At 44.6% G+C, this 16,861-nt stretch overlaps 1 protein-coding gene across 3 annotated transcripts in view; it reads right to left on the reverse strand.

The window, feature by feature from the left end:
• Nucleotides 1-1,801: 1,801 nt before the first annotated feature.
• rem1 (RAS (RAD and GEM)-like GTP-binding 1) overlaps nucleotides 1,802-16,861 on the reverse strand; it is a 66,429-nt gene continuing 51,369 nt past the window's right edge. For all 3 annotated transcript variants that reach the window (XM_072556240.1, XM_072556239.1, XM_072556241.1), the window contains 2 exons: nucleotides 13,929-14,133; nucleotides 1,802-8,317 (listed from right to left, as the gene is read on the reverse strand). In XM_072556240.1, the coding sequence (XP_072412341.1) occupies nucleotides 8,040-8,317; nucleotides 13,929-14,133 (483 nt within the window). In that variant the 3' untranslated portion in view covers nucleotides 1,802-8,039. The remainder of the gene's footprint in view (nucleotides 8,318-13,928; nucleotides 14,134-16,861) is intronic.

Raw genomic sequence — 16,861 nt, forward strand, 5'->3', positions numbered from 1 at the left:
ACTCTGTTTCTCTCTCCACAGACCTGCTGAGTTTCTCCAGTATTGTCTACATTTGGAACAGAAGGGAAGGTTAGAGGATGAGGGAGATTAGAGATCACAGATGTTGTAAAACAAATGCAAAGGTAAAGGTTGCAGCAAAGTACTTTTGCAAGTGTAGTCACTGTAAGAAAATGCAGCCCGCAATTGCACACAACTAACGAGGTGATGGTGCAGATAACCATCTTCCACACAGATTATAGGTAATGGAAGAAGACAGAGGGTGGTGGTGAGAGGTTGTTTTTCAGACTGGAGGCCTGTGACCAGTGGAGTGCCACAAGGATTAGAGCTGGGTCTACTACTTTTCATCATTTATGCAAATGATTTGGATGTGAACATAAGAGGTCTAGTTAATAAGTTTGCAGATGACACCAAAATTGGAGGTGTAGTGGACACTGAAGAAGGTTACCTCAGATTACAATGGGATCTTGATCAGATGGGCCAATGGGCTGTGGAGTGGCAGATGGAGTTTAATTTAGATAAATGTGAGGTGTTGCATTTTGGAAAAACAAATCTTAGCAGGACTTATATACTTAATGGTAAGGTCCTAGGGAGTGTTGCTGAACAAAGAGACCTTGGAGTGCAGGTTCATAGCTCCTTGAAAGTGGAGTCACAGGTAGATAGGATAGTGAAGAAGACATTTGGCCTATTGGAAGGGTGTTCTGAAACTTGAAAGGATTCAAAAAGGATTTACGAGGATGTTGCCAGGGTTGGAGGATTTGAGCTATAGGGAGAAGTTGAATAGGCTGGAGCTGTTTTCCCTGGAGCGCCGGAGGCTGAGGGGTGACCTTATAGAGGTTTTCAAAGTTTGGGAGAAGATTTGTAGCTCGGGTGCTCGTAGTTGTGGTTCTGTTCGCCGAGCTGGGAATTTGTCTTGCAAACGTACCATCGACCTGGACCCAATATACCGGCCATTACAGCGGACAGCTCGAACTGACAACCGGAAGCGGCAGAGACAGGCCACTATAAATGCCGGAGGAAACAGCACAGAAGCGCTTCACAGGAGGCTCCCAAGCACTGAGGATGTCACCTAGACAGGGGACGAAACGTTTGCAAGACAAATTCCCAGCTCGGCGAACAGAACCACAACAACTTATAGAGGTTTCTCAAATCATGAGGGGCATGAATAGAGTAAATAGATGAAGTCTCTTTCCTAGAGGGAGAGAGGAGTCCAGAACTAGAGGGCATAGGTTTAGGGTGAGAGGGGAAAGATGTATGGAGTGATCTGCCAGAGGAAGTTGTGGAGGCTGGCACAGTTGCAACATTTAAAAGGCATTCGGATGGGTATATGAATAGGAAGGGTTTGGAGGGATATGGGCCGGGTGCTGGCAGGTGGGACTAGATTGGGTTGGGATATCTGGTCAGCATTGGTGAGTCGGACTGAAGAGTCTGTTTCTGTGCTCTACATCTCTATGAGTCTATGAGTGAAAGAATTCCTATGGTCTGGAAGTAGGCCAATCAGCCTCATCAAGTCCACACCAATCTTCCAAAGGACATCCCATCCAGACCCACCTCCTTATCCCTGTAGTTCCACATTTCCCATAGCTAACCCACCTAGCCCGCACAATTTCCCATGGTCAATCCACTCTAAGCTGCACATTCTTGGACTGTAGGAGGAAACTGAAAATGTGTTGCTGGAAAAGTGCAGCAGGTCAGGCAGCATCCAAGGAGCAGGAGAATTGACACTTTGGGCATGAGCCCTTCTTCAGGAATGAGGAATTTCCTCATTCCTGAAGGGTTCATGCCTGAAATGTCGATTCTCCTGCTCCTTGGATGCTGCCTGACCTGCTGAGCTTTTCCAGCAACACATTTTCAGCTCTGATCTCCAGCATCTGCAGTCCTCACTTTCTCCTGTAGGAGGAAACCAAAGCAAACTCATACAGACACAGGGTGAACGTGCAAACTCTACACAGATAGTCATCCATGGGTGGAATTGAACCCAAATTCTTGGTGCTGTGAGGCAGCAGTGTTAACCACTGAACCACTGTGCCGCCATCTCAGCCACATCTGAGCCAAGGTTGCCACCAATTCAGGCCAACGTTTCCGTGAGATAACTCTACAATTCTCAGGTATCACTGTGAAGATTGCAAATTGAGGAAGGGAAACAGAACCTGGAACAAAACGTTAAATGCTACGGCACTATTTTCAGGAAAATCTGAAGCAAGGCCATGAGGCAATTTGCAAAGATGAGAAGTTGACTTTGAGCCATTGTTGGACTGAGTAAATATGGTCAATAAGGAGAATGTGCAAAGTGCGGACAGTTCTTAGGATGATTTATGATATGGACAGCAGATTTTAATCTTAGCATCCGGTGGGTGAATTCCATTGATAATTCAAACACTGGTTACCTGAAGAATAGTACTGCCCATCCCAGGTTTTACTAATGGATGTGTGGAGTCCAAAAGCAAGGTCACTCTAAAACTCTGGTTTAGCATCAACTAGAGTATTGTGTCCAATTCTGAATACTATATTTTAGAAAGGATGTTATAGGAATCACAGGCAACAGTTACATAGATAGAATGGCAAAGCCGGGCTGTTTTCCTCAGAGAGGAGAAGTTTGAGAGAAGGCTTACCAGAGGTGTCCAAAATCAAGAGGGGTCAGCACTGAGTAGATTGAGTGAAACTGAAGTCACCAATTTATAAACCAAAGAATGAAAGGTAACAGAGGGAAAGTTTCTTTCATGCAGCAAGTAGTCAGGATCAGGAGCCTGACAGCACGATGGAGGCAGATTCAATCGTGGCTTTTGAAAGGATGTTGAATAATCACAGGGTTATGGGATAAAAAAAACAGGAAGTGGCTCCAGCTGAGTTGTTCATGCAGAAAGCCAGCATGGGAATAAAGGCCAAATGGCCTCTTTCTCCACTGGAACCATTCTATAATTTTGCACAAGAAGCAGCAGCACCAGGCTCTCAACCAATCAATAAAATTACAACCAAACTTTAATATTAACCCCATGGCTTTGCTCTATCCCCAACATTTCTTAGTGACCAGAGATCTATCAATCTCAATTTTTGAATGAATCAATGGGTGTGCATTGACAGCATGAGAAGATAAAGAATTCCAAATATTCACAACCCTTTTGAACGGCGAAATGTCTTTCTTTGCAGTTTTATGCTGGGCCTACAATTGCCTGCTACAGATTCTTTAACCAGAGGGAAACAGCATTATCTTGTCAAACCCTCTCTGGGTTTTGTGTTTCAATGTGATCACTTAATTCTCATTCCTCTAAACTCCAGGATACACGTAATCTCTCCTCATAGAACAACTCTCTCAACCTACTTAACCCTCTTCTAAGGATAAGGACCTCCTTCTGTAGTTGACAACTTCATTAGACAGAATTAATACTGTGCTCAGTCCACAATTGCTTAAACAATGTAAGGTTGCTCTGATTATGGGTTTCCAATGATGTGTTTAACTGATTAAAGATTTCAGACTCTGCTGCTGTAAGATCACAGGAATGTATGAAGTTTCAAGTTTGAAACAAGCTGAGAAACAATAACTGCTGAATGTTTGGGAGGCTCAGCAGACTATCACATGAAAAATTGTCACTTTGTGCATTTAAAGTGTAGCAAAAGGTTGTTAAAAAAAGGATTCCCTCCAGACTAATGATCAGAGAAATGGCTGGCATACCAGATCATGTCAGAGGAAAGGATTGAGGGCAGGAATGTCAAATCACAGAATGCTCCAGGACAGGGAATGTTTTTAGCTCATTGCTTCTGACCTGGTAATTCAATCAGTCCCAATCCTCCGCTTTACGCTGTACACCTGCAAATTTTCCCTTGTCATGGATTATCCAACTCCTTTTTGAAAGCTCCAATTGAATCTGCTTCCACTGCTCTTGAATGCACAGAGTTTCACATCATAACAAGTTGTTATGTTCAAATAAACTGCCCTCATCTATTGTTCACTACCTTTGTATTAAAATATGGTTTTGAAAAATAGTATACTATACGGAGTAGTATTTGTTTAACCAGGCCGCATGTTCACTGTTGTGCATTGTGTGTGTGTGTTTGTAAGTGTGTCTGTGTGGCAGTCGTCTGTGTAACAAGGTTACATTTTTACTATAACCATGTCTTTGGGAGAAATGATGTGACTTCACCCAAATCAAAACATTCTGCTATTGTGTTTCGACAGGAATAGAAAATACCTCATTATCAGCACGACACTATTTCAATATCAGTCCATCAATATAAAGATGTGCACAATCTTAGCCCTGTTGATTAAGTGTTGATACAGACTAACACTAACAGTAAAGGTTTGATCCCTGACCTGGTGGAGGTAGTTTGTGTGGATCTATCTCCTAACCTGGCTCCATACTGCAGTATCTGCCAAGTCACTCAAACATCATGGATCTTTGGGATTATCTGAGAGAGCGGGGGCATCAGGAGTCACCATTTTCATCAAATTCCTTCATGCAAGGTCAGTTTAAAGCAACCTTCAAAATCACTGACAGTTCAGATAAGGGCTTCCCAAATGCTGGATCACGAACTGTCGAGGGATCTCGAGACCACATTCTGGGGCCACGTGCTCACAGGCAGCAGAGGAGCTTGAACCAAGTGCTATCAGCTGCCGCGCCCCTTTAATAACAAAAACAGAAATTGCAGGTCTGGCAACATCTGTGAAGAGAAATCTGAGTTAACGTTTGGGATCTGGTGACACTTCCTCAGATACTGCCAGACCTCTGGAGCTTTTCCAGTGATTTCTGTTTTTGTTTCTGATTTACAGCATCTGTGATTCTTTCGGTTTTTATTTATGCCCCTTTTAATACCTTGTTCCTTTCTTATGGTGGACATGGCCTAACACTGGGATCTGAGGCCTGGGTTCCTGCTGCAAAAATGAAAAGGGAGGTGTTTTCTTCCAAAAACCCTACAACTTAAACACTTTCCCACTCAGCAGCTGAAGTTTTCTCTCCAGATACCACATCTCCCCTGCCTGCCACATTGTCACGCCTGGGGGTCAGGTGAAGTCAGAGGCATTACAATGGTGACACACCATGGGGAAATTGTTTGTAAAGCCCTGGCTTAGATATCTGAAAATAATGAGGACTCACCCCAAAGCATATTTTAAATACAAGTAATTGATCCAAGCAATTGAGACGTTTTCTCCCCAATCCTGAACCAGCTCCGATGCTTATCAATCTAATGCCCAAGAAAGCTCTTGCTGCAGCTGTGATGCACAGGGATGTTTCATTCGCAAAAGCAAGGCTTAAGTCTTTCATTCTCTCTATTTTAACACAATCTGCAAATATTTAGCTCCTTTCCTGTAGCAAAGCACCCAGAAGATGATTTACAGAAGCTTTACAAAGCAAAACTAAACATGGAAGCTCAAGAGAGCTTTCCCCTTGTTGGAGGATTTCCAAGCCTATGTGCAAACTCTGAAGCTACAATACATTGGGGGGGGGGGGGGATTTTTTTACAGACAGTCCCCAGGGTGTCAATGGCCTCCCTATCAAGTCTATTTGCAAATTGATTCGTACACAAGTCAGAACACAATGCAGCTATTCCCAAGTGTGGGAAATATTTGTATGTTAGGTCTTTAAATTTTAAAACTATGTATGGGACTGTGTTAACGGGTATGAATGAGGATTCGCAAATTGGGGACGCCCCATACTGCTCTCTATACAGCTCACATCTCCACTTCAAATAATCCCAGCCCTAAACTGGGGTCGGGGGCCCTTCTTTATACACATCTCAGAAGGTATTTTTACTCAATCTGTTCAGATGTGGAACGGTACATGCCTGGAGCAGAAGGGACTTCAACCTGGGTCTCCTAACTCAGAGGTAGGGACACTACCATTACACAACAAAACTTTGCAGAGACTATTTTATGCACAGCAGATGTTAAGATCTGGACTAAGATAATGAGTCAAATGATCATTATGCTCCTCTGCTTCACCATGTCCCACAAAGACATCAAGGGTCTTTCCTGACTGACCTTCCTGTCCAATTACTGACTTTTCCCATCCTGCCCAATTTCTGCTTGCTTTGCTAGGTACAAGTTCAGTGCTGACATAAACTCCAGATCCAGCCTTTTATTAGGAAACCATCCTCTCCTCAGCACCATCCCCCTGTGTCACCTGACAGGAGTTTGGTCATTACTGAGCTCATAAATTAAAAGCCTCAGCTCGAGACTTGAGTTCAAATCCCACCCTGGTAGCTGGAGAATTCAAATTCAACGAATTAAATAAAACTGGAATAAAAAGTCGTGGTGATTAGATTGCTTTTAAAACACACCTACTACTTACGGAAGAAAGTGCTGACATAATTTAACCTAAAAATGCCTGCAGGCACACAATAACTGCTCTCTAACTTAGTCCAGCAACTCACTCAAGTTGTATTTAAGAAAGCAGCTAACTCGTCACATCCTCAAAGGGCAGTTAGGTACGGGCAGTAAACACTGGCAATGACAGTGACGTCAACATCTCACGAATTAACAAAGAACTCAAGGGGCAACTTTTCCATGCAGAGAGTGGTGCATATATGGAATGAGCTGCCAGAAGAAATGGTAAAGGCGAGTACAATTACAATATTTAACAGACATTTGGAGAGGCACATAGATAGGAAAGGTTTAGAGGGATAGGGACCAAACACAGGCAAGTGGGATTAGTTGAGTTTCGGAAACCTGGATGTGTTGTGCTGGTAGGCCTGTATCCTGCTGTGAACCTCCTTGACTCTAATTTTCCAATCAAAGGAACATGAGGACAAGATGCCCGATGTTCTGGGAATGTGTTTACAAATCAATTTCACATCACCTACACATCTACCAGACTTCTTAAGTCAAAGCTCCACAGGCTAATACTGAGATGCATTGGTCTATTGAGGAATCAAGGTTTGACTCTTAGAGCCACGTATCATGGTTCCTTCTTCCTCTGGCTGGATTGAACAGAGTCCTGCCCTCTGATTCTACCTGATACAAGAGATGCTTTCTTCCAACAACGTTCCATCCCCCTTGAAGCAGTGAAGCATGCTCACACTGGACACTATCTTCATCACTCAGGAGAGAGGCAAGCCATTAAATTATGCTTTCACTATCCATCACTGGCCTGATCCATTGGAGGATCACTCATTCCGAGTGAAGTTGATCAGAAACAGACTCAGCAATCACAAGTACCAACACTCTTTCTGGTAGTCCTAACACTTCAAACAGAGTCTGTCTGATAATAGTTCTACATGGAGCAAACAACAACTCAGTTGAGCTTCATTTGCTGCAACGAAAAGATTTTGCATAAGGTCTCCATCAAAGGCTAGGAGCCACGTGATTACACTTAAGAGCTAGGTTGAAATGATATTAATACTTCTTACACCCAATCTATCATTATTCTAGATCTCACTAAAGTTCATAGAATTATAAGGTTCTAATTCCCTCAAATGTTATCTAAATTAATTATTCAAAATAAAAATCATTACATATCTTATCGCATACCAAATCCCCACTCCCACTCCAAAAAGCCCCGAGCCCATGTCAACGCTGCAGATATAAAGATACGCCAACTTTGGTTTCAGTCTTTGATATCAAGTGGGAAGAGATTCATCACACCAATTGATAAGGTAGGATTTAGATCTCAGTTATCTTCAAGAATCGGACTTCCACTGAGCAGTACTGGGCTTAAGCAGAATGTGAATGAGGCATTCCACACCAAGGAAACACTGTCAGCAGCTAAGAAATGAAGGTGATCAAAGTACTAATCAGCAGAACTCTCCCCACAAATAAAAACCTTATCTTGGGTTTGCTTGGTTTCTGTCACATACGTGACATTGATGAATGTTATTGCTCTTTAATGTGGGGGCAGGTTCTTGAATTTCCAACAAATCCCCAACCTGTCGGTCACCAAGTCTCAAACATTCACTTATCTTCAGTAAATCTTGTTTTCATCATTGGGGGTTCAGTGACCACTGGCTCACGCTGATGAGAGAGGCAAGAAAAGGAATTTTGTCTTGAATTAAACAGTTTGTTAGTGTTGCTCCTGCCCAACACTGGCTTTGCAAGCTCCCTTTTTGGATATTTACAAAACCGACAGGTCGTGACAGGATTTTGACCTGGCCCTCAGAGCCATCTTCTTGTTGTTTTTTGCCACAAACTTGTCCAGAAAGCGGCGAGCTCTTTTGGTGATGCTCTCCCTCCTCTGGTGATTGGCCATTCTCCTCTCGTTGGTTTCCTTGCTGTCCTTCCTCAGCCTAATCTGCCGCACGATGCCTTCAAAGAGTTCCGTCACATTGTGGTGCAGAGCAGCAGAAGTCTCGATGAACTTACAGTCGAAGACCACAGCACACGCACGGCCCTCTGAAAACAGAACATAAAACAGCTTTGCTTGTGTTTTCCAATGCTCTCTTCTGTTGTTATTAGATTAGATTAAATTTCCTACAGTGTGGAAGCAGGCCCTTCGGCCCAACAAGTCCACACCGACCCTCCAAAGAGTGACCCACCCAGACCCATTTCCCTCTGACTAATGCACCTAACATTATGGGCAATTTAACATGGCCAATTCACCTGTCCTGCACATCTTTGGTGTGAAATTTATTATCGTAAACCAGTCAGTGAGTGCAGCAGGACTTGGACACTAACACACAACTACCTGGAATCATAAAACCCCGACAGTATGGAAGCAGATCATTCGGGCCAACGAGTCCACACCAACCCTCTGAAGAGGATCTCACCTGGACCCTGCCCACCTACCCTATCCCCATAACCCTGCATTTCCTATGGCTAACCTACACATCCCAGCACACTATGGATAATTTAGCATGGCCAATCCACTCTAACCTGCACATCTTTGAACTGTGGGAGGAAACCAGAGCACCTGTTGGAATCTCACGCAGACACGGGGAGAATGTGCAAACTCCACACAAACAGTTACCTGAGTCAAACCCAGGTCCCTGGTGCTGTGAGGCAGCAGTGCTAACCACTGAGCCATCGTGCCCCCTGTCTCAATTCTTCTGCTGCCTCTAAACGAACAGGTTACTTATGCCTGCAAACGGGGCTGGATTAATTGAGGATATCTGGTCAGCATGGACGATTTGGGCCGTAAGATCTGTTTCTGTGCTGTCTAGCTCTATGATTCTCTCTCGAACACCCTCTGAGATATCGGTGCTCCTCTAATTCTGGCCTCTTGTGACTCCCTGGATTTGAACTGTTCATCGAGCAGTGGCATTGCCTTCAGCTGACTGGGCCCCAAGCTCTGGAATTCTTTCTCTACATCTCCCAGCCTCTCTATCTTGCTGCGGCCCTTTATGATACTGATTAAAAACAACCTCAAGAGTTTGGTAATCGGAGCAGCATTCCCTCCAAGTTGCATGGCCACACAGTCACTGGGAATCCCTGTGGAGGTAGGCCGCCTTGCCACTGAATGATCTCCGCTCCTATTTGTCTCCTCAATATCATCAAAGTCCAGGACACTGGTTGGGCCACGTTTGGAAAATTGTGCGTAATTCTGGTCTCCCTGCTGCAGGAAGGATGTTGTGAAACTTGAAAGGGTTCAGAAACGATTTACAAGGATGTTGCCAGGACTGGCTATAGAGACAGTCGAGAGTGTGGTTTTGGAAAAGCACAGCCGGTTAGGCAGTATCCGAACAGCAGGAACATTAACGTTTCGGGCATAAGCTCTTCATCAGGAATGGCTTGTGCTCGAAACATTGATTCTCCTGCTCCTCAGATGCTGCCTGACCTGCTGTGTCATAGAGTCATGGAGATGTACAGCACGGCAACAGACCCTTCGGTCCAACTCGTCCATGCCAACCAGATAACCCAACCCAATCTAGTTCCACCTGCCAGCACCCGGCCTATATCCTTCCAAACCCTTCCTATTCATATACCTATGCAGATGCCTTTTAAATGTTGCAATTGTACTAGCTGCCACCACTTCCTCTGGCAGCTCATTCCATGGATGTACCACCTCTGAGTGATAAAGTTCCTTCTTAGGTCTCTTTTATACCTTTCCCCTCTCACCCTAAACCTACGTCCTCTAGTTCTGGACTCCCCCACCCCAGGGAAGAGACTTTGTCCATTTATCCTATCCATGCCACTCATGGTTTTATAAACCGCTATAAGGTCACCCCTCAGCCTCCGACGCTGCAGGGAAAACAGCTTCAGCCTATTCAACCTCTCCCTGTAGCTCAAATCCTCCAACCCTGGCAACATCCTTGTAAATCTTTTCTGAACCCATTCAAATTTCACAACATCTTTCCGATAGGAAGGAGACCAGATTTGCAGGCAATATTCCAACAGTGGCCTAACCAATGTCCTGTACAGCCGCAACATGACCTCCCAACTCCTGTACTCAATACTTTGATTAATAGAGGAAAGCATACCAAACGCCTTCTTCACTATTCTATCTACTTGTGACTCCACTTTCAAGGAGCTATGAACCCTCACTCCAAGATCTCTTTGTTCAGCAACACTCCCTAGGACCTTACCATTAAGTGTATAAGATTTGCTTTCCCAAAATGCAGCACCTCGCATTTATCTGAATTAAACTCCATCTGCCACTTCTCAGCCCATTGGCCCATCTGATCAAGATCCTGTTGTAATCTGAGGTAACCCTCTTCGCTGTCCACTACACCTCCAATTTTGGTGTCATCTGCAAACTTACTAACTTATACTTCTTATGCTCACATCCAAAGTAGTGGACTCAGCACCGATCCTTGTGGCACTCCACTGGTCACAGGCCTCCAGTCTGAAAAACAACCCTCCACCACTACCCTCTGTCTTCTACCTTTGAGCCAGTTCTGTATCCAAATTGCTAGTTCTCACTATATTCCATGAGATTTAACCTTGCTAATCAGTCTCCCATGGGAAATCTTGTCGAATGCTTTCTGAAGTCCATATAGATCTACCACTCTGCCCTCATCAATCCTCTTTGTTACTTCTTCAAAAAACTCAATCAAGTTTGTGAGACATGATTTCCCATGCACAAAGCCATGTTGACTATCCCTAATCAGTCCTTTCCAAATACATGTACATCCTATCCCTCAGGATTCCCTCCAACATTCTATATCTTCCTTATCCTTTTTCACAGTAAATACTGATGCAAAATACTCATTTAGCATTAAAGAAACAAGTTGGTTTGACACAATAAAATTCAAGGTATCCATTTTAGAATGCTAATTAATTGAATCCAATTTCTTGCCATTGCCTGGAGCCTGTTGTGGATTATCCTTACAGCTAGAGTCAGCAAATTCAAGTTGTAAGGTACAATTGCGGATTTGTGCATGTGGTGGCAGCCACAGAGTAGGCACATCTGCAATACCTTCCCAGTCGGCACAGGAGTTATAGGGGAAGAAACACTTGTCTAATTTAAGAGGGGACATTCCCTTATCACCTCAATGGCACCGTTTGTTCACCAGGCCACCCAGTAGCAGCAGGAGAAATGCTTGCTTTGCCAGTGATGCCCGTGTTCCATGAAGAAAAAAAGTCAGGATAAGAAGGAGGACTCAATGTGTGAATGCTTGATATCTTGTCCTTCCTTTCCCCATCTGCCTCTCCCAGAGATTTGAACATGTGAATGACTTCCTTGATTGTGGAGTTTCTGGACATTTCCTGAACTTGTGCTCAACAGAATCTGAGCTGCAGATGCCATCGCGAAAAGGCCCAAATGAAATGGTCGATTAGAACTTCAAATCTCAAGCAACCTTAATGGTGATAAGTTATTTTTGTAATGTTTCTTTTTGGAGACGTTTGAGCTGCTTGAGGAAAAACTGCGTTTAGAATTCTTTGTTTAAATTCCTGGTTTATGATGTCACTAGACGAGCAATTACTTTGCTTGCAGCCAAGAGTTTGAAGCCACCCAGTTAGAGGCTATTTTTAACCAAGTCTGGATTCAGGACACATCTCAGTTCCTTACAAGTGAAAATGTTCGGCGCTCTGTGTAATCCTAATAGCAGTAACAAGCTTCTGCTTGAGCACATCCTTTGTACATTCTTGTGTAGTGTGAGAAAAACCCAGAGTTAATAAATCTAGGTCGAGGTACCCAGTTCTGAAGATGTTTGGCTCCTAGGAAGAGATCCCAAAGCCATATAGCAAATATCCAATCTGCAGCCCAGCAAATCACAGAATCTCTGTTGTGTGGAAGGAGACCATTTGGCCCATCGAGTCCACACCAACCCTCCAAAAAAAAACCCCACTCCCGTAACCCATCTAACCTACACATCCCTGGATGAGCAATTTAGCCTGGCCAATCCACCTGAGTTGCACATCTTTGGACTGTGGGAGGAAATTGGAGCACTTGGAGGAAACCCACACAGAAACAGGCAGCATGTGGAAACTCCACACAGACAGTCACCCGAGGCTGGAATTGAACCCGGGTCCCTGGTGCTGTGAAGCGGCAGTGTTAACCACTGAGCCACTGTGTCACCCCAACTTCTCTCTAAGTACAATTAAAGGACGACTGTAAAACTAGGTCGGGTGGAATGATCACTTTGTTTCTTTTGGAGTGGGTTGATTTATTAAAACTGAGGCTCCTTTAAGGCTTTTTTTGGTCTCATACTCTGGTAACTTGCTGATTTATGCATACAGTCACAGTTATTGTTTAAAAATAAGGGGTTGGCCATTTGAGACAGAGTGTTGTGAGTCTTTAGATTTCCCTTCCTCAAAAGGCAGGGGATGTAAAATCTCTGAATAGTCTTAAAGCAGAGGTACGAAGATTCTTCAAAGAGAATGAAAAATTATCATAGGTTTACAGGAATAGAGGGCTGAGGTTAATGGCGGATCAGCCATGGTCTTATTGAATAGCAGCAGTTTTGAAGGGCAGAGTGGCCTCCTCATGTTCTTTGTTCACACGTTTGTGTAGCCTCAGTGGGAGCAGGTTATTGCATAGTTGTGCAGCTTACAGGGAACACTGGGGGAGTGCGAATTTGGGATAATTCTGATACACTGTGTTTGGATCAAACAGTGAGTACAGTGAGAAAGGGTTAACCAGCATTGGTAACTGGTAAGTAATTAACTTAACTCTGTCCGCACAAACGTGGCAGGCACCTCTATCCATGACGGTATCAGAAGGGGTGACCGCCACAAGGTCCTAGTCAAAATGAAGTCTCAACTTCACACTGTGGATATCCTCCATTGTGTGCTTGGACACTACCACCAAACCAAATAAGACTTCAGACAGGATCTAGCAACTCAAAGACAGGCATTCACCAGGTACTGTGGACCACTGGCCACAGCACAATTGTATCCAATCACAATCTGTAATTTCATGGCCAGGCATATCCCCTCCCACACTGTTACTGTCAAACCGAGGGATTAACCCTGGTTCAAAGAAGAGTACAGAAGGACTTGCACCATCAGGCATACCTAAAGCTCAGATGTCGACCTATAAAACAGGACTATCTGCCTGCCAAACAGGGTCAAGTAATACCACAGCCAACAGATCTGATCTAAGCCTGCAGATTCAGTTATAGAGTCATTGAGATGTACAGCACCGAAACAGACCCTTCGGTCTCACTCGTTCACCAGATATCTCAACCTAATCTAGTCCCATTTGCTAGCACTTGGCCCATATCCCTCCAAACCCTTCCTATTCATAAATCCATCTAGATGCCTTTTAAATGTTGTATTGGAACCAGCCTCCACCACTTCCTCTGGCAGCTCATTCCATACATGCACCACCCTCTGTGTGAAAAGGTTGCCCCTTAGGTCTATTTTCAATCTTTCCTCTCTCAACTTAAACCTATGCCCTATTCCACCAAATGGGAGTGAGCAGAGATGGAGTAGATTTCTCGGATCACAATGCATTTGGAAACCAATGGGAAGCAGTCGCATAGTTGCATTTGTATAGTGCCTGGACCATGAACATGTCTAGAATTGATTGAAGTGTCTGATGTGGGTCAGGGTGGCGTGCTCCAGTATGATACTGGTCATCGTCCTGTATTTGAACCAGTGTGCCAGATGTACAAATTACCCTCAACTGAGACCTCTCGACACCGAACCAGGTCACTCTTGTTGCCTACTAAGATGATAGGGATGTTTTCAGCCTGCCGCATTCTCCGAAGCTGGATGCGAAGCTCTGAGGCACTCTCAAAGCTGGACCGGTCAGTGATGGAGTAGACGATGATGTAGGCATTGCCCACCTGCATACAGTAATCCTGAACCCATGGCTTGTCATCCTGGAGCGAGAGAAAAGATCAGGGGGGAGGGGGGTTAAAAACTACACAGTTTATCAAATTCCCAAGTTAGTTCCTTCCACCATCCTTTCAGACATTGTGCTCCATTGTGGGCGGCACGGTGGCACAGTGGTTAGCACTGCTGCCTCACAGCGCCAGAGACCCGGGTTCAATTCCCGCCTCAGGTGACTGACTGTGTGGAGTTTGCACATTCTCCCCATGTCTGCGTGGGTTTCCTCCGGGTGCTCCGGTTTCCTCCCACAGTCCAAAGATGTGCAGGTTAGGTGAATTGGCCATGCTAAATTGCCTGTAGTGTTAGGTAAGGGGTAGATGTAGGGGTATGGGTGGGTTGCGCTTCGGCGGGGCGGTGTGGACTTGTTAGGCCGAAGGGCCTGTTTCCACACTGTAAGTAATCTAATCTAGTCTAATCACTGTGTTTAAGACATCTCCTCTCATCCCTTCCTCTATCATCATAAAGTCTGTGTCCTCTGGTTACTGACCCTCCTGCCAGTGGAAATTCTTTCCCTCACATTCCCACGTGTCTGTCCTCAGAATGCTGCAGTGTTCCAGGGAATCCCAGTACAAACTGAAGGAACAACATCTCATCTTCAAGTTAGCCACTTTGCAACCTTCAGGATTTAATACTGAGTGCCACACCGTCAGATTGCGAACCTGATCTTATTCTTTCCTTTTCTTTTAGCTTTATTTGTTACATTCTCTGTCACCATGTTCTCTCTCCCTTCCCCCACCCCAGAGGGACTGTCTGTTCTTTCCAGTGTGGCAGTTAGACACACCATTGTTCTGCTGTTCCCACATTCCAATCACATGGATAGGGTAAACAGGTAAAGTCTTTTCCCTAGGGTCGGGGAGTCCAGAACTAGAGGGCATAGGTTTAGGGTGAGAGGGGAAAGACATAAAAGAGACCCAAGGGGCAACTTTTTCACACAGAGTGTGGTACGTGTATGGAATGAGCTGCCAGATGAAGTGGTGGACGCTGGTATGATTACAGCATTGAAAAGGCATTTGGATGGGTATATGAATAGGAAGGGATTGGAGGGATATGGGCCGGGTGCTGGCAGGTGGGACTAGATTGGGTTGGGATATCTGGTCGACATGGACAGGTTGGACCGAAGGGTCGGTTTCCATGCTGTAGATCTCTACGAATCTATGACTCTACGACATAATCTATCAAGTGGGGAGCACCGATGTTGGATCAGGGTGGATAAGGTCAGAAGTCAAATGACACCAGGTTATAGTCATAGACTCAGAGATGTACAATACGGAAACAGACCCTTCGGTCCAACCCGTCCATGCCGACCAGATATCCCAACCCAATCTAGTCCCAAGTTAAAAATCACACAACACCAGGTTTAATTAGAAGCACACTAGCTTTCGGAGCGACGCTCCTTCATCAGGTGATTGTCCTGATGAAGGACCTGATGAAGGAGTGACGCTCCGAAAGCTAGTGCTTCCAATTAAACCTGTTGGACTATAACCTGGTGTTGTGTGATTTTTAACTTTGTACACCCCAGTCCAATACCGAATCAATCTAGTCCCACCTGCCAGCACCTGACCCATATCCCTCCAAACTCTTCCTACTCATGTACCCATCCAGATGCCTTTTAAATGTTACAATTGTACCAGCCTCCACCACTTCCTCTGGCAGCTCATTCCATACACATACGTCCAACAGGTTTATTTGAAATCACAAGCTTTCAGAGCATTGCCCTTTTGTCAGGTGAAGTTTTCACCTGATGAAGGGACAGTGCTACAAAAACTTGTGATTTCAAATAAACCAGGACTATAACCTGGTGTTGTCTGACTTCTGACTTTGAATTATCAACACCCTTTCTCCCTCATTCCACCCCACACCCCCAGCCCCACTTTAAATGCTGTCCCCTCCACACTTCACTTCAGCTCTGATGAAGATCCATCTAGATTTGGGACGTTAGCTTGCTCTCTCTCCATAGATGCTGTCTGACCCACTGTGATCTCCAGAGTTTGATGTTTTCAGAATAGTTTCCAGTATCTGCAGTAATGTGCTCCTTATTTCTCCTGGCCAATTTTGTCAAATCCCTGATATGGAACCCATGGGAACAGGTACTCTGTTACATCGCAATGTGTAAACACAGACACACCCTCAGGATCTGGAAATCCCTCCTGACAACGTAACACAGATATCGAATTTGTAACCGAATATGCTTCTTTGACACAATTGAACATTTATAAGCGAGGTCCCAGGAAACGCCAGTGATGAGGACAGATTGAAGAAGTTGGGACTGTTCTCCTTCGAGACATGACAGTTGAGAGGAGACTTCATGGAGATTTTCAACATCATCAGCGGATAAAGGGGAGCACTTCCCATGTGTAAAACAATAAAGAATGAGGTGACATAGATTTAAAGTGATATACAAATATGGGGAAGGCAATGGCCCAGTGTTATTATTACTGGACTATTAATCCAGAGAATTGAGAGTGTGTTGCTGTCAGGCAGCATCCAAGGAGCAGGAGAATTGACGTTTCAGGCATAAGCCCTTTATTAGGAATAAACCTCTCCCCTGTCAATCCAGATTCCCAGGCGATGTTCTGGGGACCCAGGTTTAAATCCCACCACAGCAGATGTTGTCATTTCAACACAGTAAAGTCTGTAAGAGTTTAATGATGACCGTGAATCCATTGTCAATTGTGGAGAAACCCATCTGGTTCACCAATGTCCTTTAGGGAAGGTATC

Source organism: Chiloscyllium punctatum, chromosome 37, assembly GCF_047496795.1.
Source record: "Chiloscyllium punctatum isolate Juve2018m chromosome 37, sChiPun1.3, whole genome shotgun sequence".
Classification (NCBI taxonomy): domain Eukaryota; kingdom Metazoa; phylum Chordata; class Chondrichthyes; order Orectolobiformes; family Hemiscylliidae; genus Chiloscyllium; species Chiloscyllium punctatum.